Source organism: Seriola lalandi, unplaced genomic scaffold (assembly GCF_002814215.2).
Source record: "Seriola lalandi dorsalis isolate HSWRI2012SDOR001 ecotype SW California unplaced genomic scaffold, Sedor1 jcf7180002054311, whole genome shotgun sequence".
Taxonomy (NCBI): Eukaryota; Metazoa; Chordata; class Actinopteri; order Carangiformes; family Carangidae; genus Seriola; species Seriola lalandi.
In genome coordinates this window covers 156,055-165,297 of record NW_019524864.1, presented here as the reverse complement: position 1 = coordinate 165,297, position 9,243 = coordinate 156,055, and the positions used below count along the sequence as shown (strand labels likewise).

The 9,243-nt window shown below is 41.6% G+C and overlaps 1 protein-coding gene across 1 annotated transcript in view; it reads left to right on the top strand.

The window, feature by feature from the left end:
* Window positions 1-9,213, top strand: part of mta3 (metastasis associated 1 family, member 3) — a 26,997-nt gene extending 17,784 nt beyond the window's left edge. Inside the window, exons 15-19 of the mRNA XM_023406551.2 lie at window positions 951-1,043; window positions 1,203-1,364; window positions 1,961-1,992; window positions 2,086-2,204; window positions 8,579-9,213. Of these exons, the coding sequence (XP_023262319.1) occupies window positions 951-1,043; window positions 1,203-1,364; window positions 1,961-1,992; window positions 2,086-2,204; window positions 8,579-8,750 (578 nt within the window). The 3' untranslated portion in view covers window positions 8,751-9,213. The remainder of the gene's footprint in view (window positions 1-950; window positions 1,044-1,202; window positions 1,365-1,960; window positions 1,993-2,085; window positions 2,205-8,578) is intronic.
* The last annotated feature ends 30 nt before the right edge of the window (window positions 9,214-9,243 follow it).

Genomic DNA, 9,243 nt, shown 5'->3' with positions numbered 1-9,243 from the left:
ACCCTCTCTGTAGACCAGGCTCAGGCCATAAGAAGCCATTTACTGGACTGTGGTTTCTCGCCATGCCATCCACTCAGCTGTTCCTCCTGTGTTCAAATCATGCAATATTCATAAGAATCCATCCTGTTGCCTCTTCTGTCTTGTAAATCCTGCGGCCAGGATTTACCATTCAGAGCCACCACCATCCCCCCTCCACCCCCCAACCCCCCCTCCACTTTGCCTCCTTGTCGTCCTCCATTTTCTAACAACTGTTGCAATATTCTCATCTCATCTTCTACCTCCTTTTTTTTGCTCTTTTCTTTCATCACTGTGTGAATGTGAGAGTAGACCTCCAATAAAGTCACACCTGAAAGCATCTCTTCCGAGTCCTTGTGCTTCATGTGTCCATGTTATCTGTCCATCAACTCCACCACACTCAGAGGAACCGCAGCGGCACGCCTCCCCTCCCCAGCATGGACTCAACCTTCAGTGCCTGCTCTCATAACGCCTCCATATTCTCATGTATGTGTGTTTACAATACGTTTTTCTTTTCTTTTTTTGTTTGTGTGTGCATGTAAGCATGTACTGAACATTCTATGTGCATGTGGGAGAGATGATTGTTTTTAGTGTTCATGCCATCCCTGGAAGCAAGCCACCATATTACTACCTCAGAGTGATTTGCTCATGTGCATCGACTCCTGCATCTTGTGATGTTGCTCCACATTGGAGAACAGGTCATTTTCATCTACATAAGACGTCCTTGTTCCAATCATAAACAGGTTTCCCCTTTTATAAAACTGCAGAATTCAGTTTACACACTGACTTTGTTTTTTAAATGCATGACTCTGCATAAATATTCAACAGTATTTAGTATTCTTAGTCAGGCAGAAAAGAGTAGAGGGAGTTTATGCAGTCTGAGAAACACTGCAATGGTTTTGTAAAATGTCTGTGTGTGTGTGTGTTTGATTTAGACATGTTAAGGGTGTCAGAAGGGCAGGGGACTCGCCTACCCAAAACCAGAGCCGCCCAAAGGAGCACTCTGACCAGTGTCCTCCAGTTTCTAGGTAAATCAATACAGTAAATTTGATCATAATCAGTCTTTTTTTACTCCGTTGTACTGAATGAAAAAGTATTAAACAGTCAAATCCATCAAATATGAGTAGAAATACTCTGCTGGTCCATGGGAGCCAGTTGATGCAGCTCCAGTGTGGTGTCTCTTCCAGAGTCCCGTCCGGCAGCTCACGCTCCTCGCTCCCACCGCACCCCGGGCCTGCAGACGCCTCCCCCTCGACGCCTACTCTCCTCTCTCCCGCACGGCCCCCATGGCATGCTGGGAAAACGCAGCTACCATCACCACAGCAGGGCTGAGCCGGACAGGCGCTCAGGTAGACGCACACAGACACTCATTTCTTTCACAAACACCAAAAAAAAAAACTAATTCCACAAAAGTAATTATGGCTTGTTTTTCCAATTAGACTGTTGTTCCTTAACTTAATCCTGCCCAGAAGCAAAAGTCGTGACGTGTTCCCCCCAAAAAAGATTGGAAAATGCATCCCCTCTTGCTTTTAACTAAGTTACTTCTGATGTGAATGAACCTTGGGGACCAAACAGTGTTGATATCTAATGTTCTTGTGATCATTTTTGCTTGATAAAATCCGATTAGTGGAGATACACCCGGAGTTGATAACCTTTTCTGCCATTTCTTATCTAAACTAGCTCGTTGGAGAGAATGACAACTAATTCTAATGAAAACGAATCAGCAGATGGGGGTCATTTGGATAATTTGGATGATTCAACTTCAGTCTGACACTTTGTTTTTTATTGGTAACTTCACTATTTTTACTGAAATTGAAACACAGTCATTTGTTGCACCACTTGTAAATAGGAAAAGTAACAAACTAATCAATACTATTCACAACTGACAGATTCCCTCATGCATACTTTGCATCTTTCTCTCACTGCTGTGGCTTTGTTTTTGCAGAGAACCCAGGTACAACAGGTGCACCCCTCCTCGTAGGTGTCTTATACTTTTTTTGTAATAGCAAATCCTGCACCACTGAATCACTGATTATTGTCATTAGGTAACATTTAATTGTCTCTCTGCAGCACAACGGCCGCAGCAGCAGCAGTGGAAACACCCGAGGTGGAGTGATGATCCGTAAAAGACGCCCAAACTGGATCGATGCCCCCGATGATAGCTTCTTCCTTGTCACCCGGGAGACCAGGTAAGCAAAGGTGACCCTTTTCTGACCTCTGATTGGCTGACTGTGTGTGTGTGTGAGTGTGTGTGAGAAGGGAAAGCAAGTGATGCTGAGAGCCGAGCGACAGCAGATAAGAGGAACTGAGCTGTGACTAAAGAGGACAGGGAGTTATTTTTGTCCTGTGCTGACTTCACACAGCTGTGTGTAGTGCACACACACACACACACACACACACACACAAAGACACACAGACACAAACAGATACAGATACACAGTGCGTACGTTGTGCTTAAATTCACACAGACCCACTGAGTTGAAACTGAGTGGCAGCTTGGGAAGCCGGCAGAGTCTAGTTCTCATTTTGCACCATCCAAGGGTGTTAAAAAAAACACATCAATGCATCATTGTAAAAATATAAAATCAATTAAAATTGATTTGATGAGTTTATTTTCATTAAAACACAACCCACCACCTGTTCATACAGCTATAAAACACTGTTTAAGCCTAATTTTTGACAGATATTTTTGATTGGATGGAAATGTATCCGAGACGAAACTGATGAAAATATAAGATAATCAGAGCAAATCTGAACTTCTCAGCCAAAGAGAAAAAATGTGGTTGATTCAGTATTTGTTGGTCCAGCAGAATCTAATTCCCTTGGCTTTGAAGCAGCTTTTCATGCAGACCTTCATGCTGGGAAATAAAAAGGAAACACTTAATCCTTCATTGGCGAGAGGATATCTATGTAATCGACCTCAGTATTTAAAAAATGTAACCACGACCCTGAAGACAGACACACTGAGCTGCTTTTATTCGAGGCTGAAGTTTAGCCTTCAAAATATATTTGACATTTTTTAAGCTAGTGCCTCACTGTTGCAGCAAGGATCCTAAACTGAAGTGGACCAGACTGAAATATCTCGTCAGCCATCGGAGGGTTTATCATTACATTTTATTGGACCTTTGACTTTTCCTCAGCGTCACAATTCAGGTTGTTTTTTTATTTATTTATGAATTTTTTTAGTGTTGGATTGCCATCAAAATTTCGTCATTCATGCTCCCCTCAGGATGAACTGTAATAACTTTGGTGAACCCCTAAGTTTTCATCCAGCGCCATCTTCGGGTTAACATTTTCATTTGTTCGGAACAAATTCCCACACAATTTCACAAAATGCGATGGCTAGCATCCTGCAGTGATTGATTTTTTTTTATTGCTCTGTACATAGATAAGCCCTTGTTGTCTCAAGGCGAGACTCGTTTTCACAGCCTGTGCACGTTCCACAGAAACATACAGGTGTCCACACAAAAACACAGACACCCGGCATTCATGTCCCTGCCTGACCCACATACATATATATATATATATGTACACACACACACACACACACACACACACACACACACACGGATTACTTATATTTATTGCCTGTTTCTCTTGACCATCAGAACAAATTATGTTGCAAACATGATTGAAATTAGAGTTGAATAAACACACAGTGTATTAATGTTTCACACAACAAAAATATGTTTCTTTTTATTTTCACACACACACACACACACACATAGCACACACTCTCTCATGCACGTAATGAGTCAAAGTTTGCGTGTCTGCATGTGAGAGAGAAATATGTTCCTCCATTAAGCCTGTGTCTAAATGAGCCATGGCACCCGGCCCTCACAGCCGCCCTCGGACCGCCGGGGCTAAAATTAGAGCGGCTAACTGGTACAGATGGGCCAGCGAGGAGCCAGGCACCACTGGGGCCTGAGTGGGAATATCATTACCACATTAACCATGGCTGGACTCATATGGATTACTCACTTCCCACCAAGACAACATGGCTGTGTGTGTGTGTGTGTGTGTGTGTGTATGTGTGTGTGTGTGTGTGTGTGAGAGAGAGAGATAGCTTCATTCTGAATACTGTACCCTTTCTGTTACATTATACTGCGATTCACTCTCCTTGTGGAGACAATTAATGCATTTCTGAATAAAAGACATTAATAGATCTTCTCTGAAAAGGCTGCTGCTAATGAGAGATGTTCGGATGTTTCATTTTCTCCCCGTTCTCCATCTCTTTCTGCTCCTCTTTCGCTCTCTCAGTGTGATGAAGAGCGCAGTGTGTCACAGAGCAGAGAGGAGATCACTCCCACTTATTCAAGGAGGATGGCAAGAGAGACAAATAGAGACAGAAGCAGAGAGAGATGGCAAATTAACACTTTTCTGAGCATAAGTTACACAGTGAATAATAAGATAATAAGAACATGAACAGTTGTGGGATCAAGAAATTATCACAATTCATTCTCTGGGAAACAAAACGTTTTTTTGTGATTTGATGGCGATCCATTCAAAGCCTTTTTTATTTTACACTGAAATGATAAAAAGAAAAATGTTAATCACAGTCAGGGGATCAGTAGAGCCAGTAATATTCAACCTCTGGGGACCATGAATATCTCTAGCAATCATTCCAGTCAGGTACACTTGTAATGCATTGCTTGAGTATTTACATTATATGTTGCTTTATACTTCTACTCCACAATGTTTGAAAGGGGGTAAGTGCACTTGTTATTTCCGTTGTTGTTGCCTTTCAGATCAAGGTTTAGGTAAGACTTTTTAATACAGCCTGTGATTTACAGTGTAATTTCATTGAGTGAATCAGGTTCTAATAAAATACTGAGTGGTTCCTGCTGGTACTTTAATGTTGGCACAATTGAATAAAACAAAACAATATAAATACTGTATAATAAGTATGTATTAGAGTGTAATTTATTTCTACTTTTCCCCAAAACTTGTTATTCCCTTGTTGGCCAAGGTCTTTTTTTTTTTTTCTTTTTTTACCGGTAAGAACCAGCAAGCATTTGGTTAGTGCCTGATTCATCCCACAAAATTACACTGCCAGTGGCTGTAAACCTCTCAGACAGTTAACACAGACAACTGTGTAGTGAAATCATCCAATATTCCGAAATATAATGAAAATACAAAAAATGCAATACATGTATATATTAAACAAAGATTAGAGAATAGTCCAAATGTGAAGCAGAACTAGCAGCCTCACGACACCTCAGATTTATCTTGTGTGAGTTATCATGGGCTTTAGGTTTGGAACCACTAGACTGAAAAAACCTAACTCTGTGTAAAATAATTACAACAGCAAATTGCTGCTTTCGGATCAATGCGTCTTCATTATCTAATAAAGTTATATAGCAGTAATACATCAGGCACAGTGGCCATTTTTCTGCAGGACGACTGCTTTTATTTTTGATTCTTGCTGATTATACTAAACTTCTTTCAAGTAGGATTTTTTTAACTTGTAATTTTTTATATTGTAGTATTGGTACTTTTACTTAATTGAAGGATGCGCTTAACTCTTCCATGGCTGTGCCGAGTGTTAGATACAGATACGTCAGATTTGGACAGAGAAATAACAGGACAAAGCATCAGGAATTGGAACAGAATGGGAGAAAGCGAAAGAGAGAAATGTGGACGAGATAGCTTGATTTGTGTTTGACAGTGGATTTACATGCTTGCTTTCCTCCCGACGGCCAGCTGAACAGACAAACAGCAGAGCTTTAGATAATGTGCCACCAGAGCAAAATCTGTTCCGTTCCTGTCCGGTTTATATTCTGCTCTGGTACACAGCATTACATACAATATGTATGTAATGCTGTGTACCAGTACAAGTACAATACAGAGTATACGAGATTGTAGAAAAATGGGGGATGTGTGTGTAGATGCGTGACAGTTGCATGCACTTTTGAGACGTATTTATTGAGCGAGGATATACAGGCACATAATGTACAGAGTCTGCATGAGAGATCTATAGTGCTGATTTTATCAACAGCGGGAATCTGGAGGGAGTAGATGTGTTTTCCTGTTCACAATACAAGAAAAACATCCTCGGTGCTGAGGAGAGAGCAGTGAAAGAGGGAGAAAATGACAGCACATGTAGAGGGCTTTGCTGTGCATTAGATTTGAAAGGCTTCTCCTTGACCGCCTAAAGGGAACAATGAATAATCACCTATACATTGTGGTGCATTTGCATTCATTTGTCTCCAAATGAATTCCATTAGTGGCGTGTCCAACATTGGTGAGTGTGCCACGTGATCTTTGTGTTTAGTGTCTGAGGCTGCAAAAAAAGAGCCTCCCTCTCTCGGCACAGAGCCCCTCTGCAGTCTGGAAATTACCAGTGAGCCACTGAAAAATCCCGCAGAGATGTCCCTCTCTTTTGCTTTATAACATGAGCTGTGTCTTCGTAATTCTATTCCTGACGCTCGATACATGTTTCACTCTGCTTCAGTGAATCCTCCCGAAATGAGAAAAGGCGACTGTTTCTAATTACTTTCTCAGCGGCCTTGAACCTTAATTTGGTGGCCTTAAACTGAACTCTTCTTCTTGTATTTAATCATTTGAACTGACTTAAATTTCACCGTCTTCCCTCTTTATTAGTTTCTCCATCTTTTGTCTCTGCGCTTTACACCTCATATAAAGCTGCTGCTCGTTACAGCAGGGCCGCTGAACAAAGAAAACAAACTATGTTCTTAAAACGGAATTGATTGTTGAGTAATGACATTTTTACAACCAAGCAATCAAGCAATTAACTACCAGTAGTTCAGCAGCATGCACTGTTTGTCAAACTGCCGGTAGACCGATAATATACATGACGAATAAGCCATCTCCTAAAGCCCACAGCCCACAGCCCATAGCCATTATTTCTGTGTTGCCACTCTTTTTTTTCCACTGCAGGCTGCTGCAGCCAAACTGCAGAATGGCCACAGTAATGAGAAGCAGCTAGAAGCACTAGACACATCAAGCCTGTAGTCAGCTACATATAAATAATGTATTCAGACAAACATTAGCTGTAGGCGTAGTCACTGTTACTCTCTGAGACATAAAGATGCAATCATACATTTTTGGCTACTACTGAATTTTCAGCTGTAATGTTTAAATGTAAGGCCTCAAACACCACATTCAAAACACGTTTCATGAAGAAATGCAATGTGTTTTGAATCGTCAAGCTTCTCTTGAGTGTCCTGTAAAATAGAAATGTCCTAGTTAAAGAAAAGAAATAAATGCAATAAAATCCAAAATCTGCAATTTCCCAAATCACAAAACATGCAATTAAGGAAAAAAACCTTAAAGGAAAAGTTTGACACATTTGAAAATACCCCTCTTGACTCTCTTGCCGAGCATACAGTAAATATGAAGCTAAAGCCAGTAGGGGGAAACAGGGGGAACGCCTCGCCTGGCGTCCGTCCAAAGGTAACCACACTGACCTATCAGCACCTCTGAAGCCCCCCACAGTATCTTGTTTGTTTAATACGAATAAAACCAAACAAATAGTTTGGCACATACCCTTTGCTTAAAATTGTGAATTGCCATTTTTTACTCTTTGGCTTTTAAACAAACGACATGTTAAGCAGTGAGTTATAAAGGCTGCGGTAGATGAGTTCTGTTAACCTTGGATGGAGGCCGTCGAGCTGCTTCCCCCCATGTTTCCAGTCTTTTCGCTCAGCTAAGCTAACTGGCTGCAGACAGTAACTTCATATCTACTTTGCAGACGGGAGAGTGGCATCAATCCTCTTGTATAACTATGAAGAAATTGTTGAACTGTCCCTTTAAAGCACTCAAATACAGTGAGTGTGCTTTTTATCAAAGTGAAACTGACCAAATATCAGAGGCAGAGATTAATCATTTTCTCCTACATCAATAAACTCAACAGACCAGAGCGCAGTGCAGCCACAGCGTACGTTGTGCTCTGAGTGAGAGTTGTGACTCAAATTAAAATGTCATCACTACTACTCTGTCCACCCACTCGCATAACCAACAGCTGAGCCCGACAGGTTCAAAACAATCTCAGCACAAGTCATCAGAAAAACAAGGATTGAACAGCTGTGATGGAATTGTAGAGGCTTTATATTGTTTATCAACTCAAACTCAAGTTAATGGGCAAATTGATATATTCAGAAATACCAAAAGTGAGAAGCACTCATTATGCAGATTGGCCCATTTTAAGTTAATGTATATTATAGGATAAAAATAATTAAAGCATTAATGTTGCAGCTGATAGAGTTGGAGCTAATTTTAATTACTTTATATTCTGCTGGGTAGTTTATTCCAAACTAATGCATCTTGGTCTATTTGTTGATTATACTAATTAATATAAATCTGTAATGTAACTGGCAACTACAGCTGTAAGATAAATATAGTGGTGTGAAGACTATAATATTTGCCATTGTATTGCAGTGGAGTAGAAGTATAATGTAGCAGAAAATACCTTAACACGAGTAAATGTACTTAGTTACCACCACTGCAACTGTTATTACTACTATGATCTTTCAGTCTGGATATTATTCTATCGGTGTATGTTCTCCTGCACTTATGTCCTGTCTTGTCTCCACACCCCCAGGAGGGCCAGGCGGCTGCTGTCCCGCTCCCAGCTGAGGCACGCCTGCCGCCAGCCCTGCGAGCAGATCACCCTACGCAGGGTCTCCCAGGGCCCTCCGCAGGGACTCGTCCTGGCCCCTCCGCACCCTCACCCCAGCCTGAGGATGCGAGGCCCCATCGTCATCCACGACTGACTGGACACAGCCGACCTCCGACCTCCACACCCCACCTGCATACACACTAACAAATTCTCACCTCCTGTTCTCTCATTGAATCCTCAAAACTTTCCTCCTTTGCTTTTAGTCCTGGAGTTTTCTTCATAATCCACGACCACACTTAAACAAGCTGTCTCACTGTTTGGCAACAGAAGGATGTGATGAGCCGTGATGCAATAGAGACATACACCTGACCTGACTGCAAGTGCTGCCTGTCTTTAATCCCCTGGGAATGTGTTTGTGTGCATGTGAGTGTGTGACAGAGAGGCAAAGAGTGTATGTGTGTGTGTATGAGTGTGTGTGTGATCATGCCAACAACACATGAGCGAATGACGGGGATGCTGACGTGTGCTGTTCTTAGTTTTTATGGATGAACATAATGACGGAGCTTTGTGTGACCTTTGTGTTGATGGTGAATTGTTGTGAAGTTTTATCGGTTTGTATAAAGTTATTTTGGGAGGGGGGGGCTGGG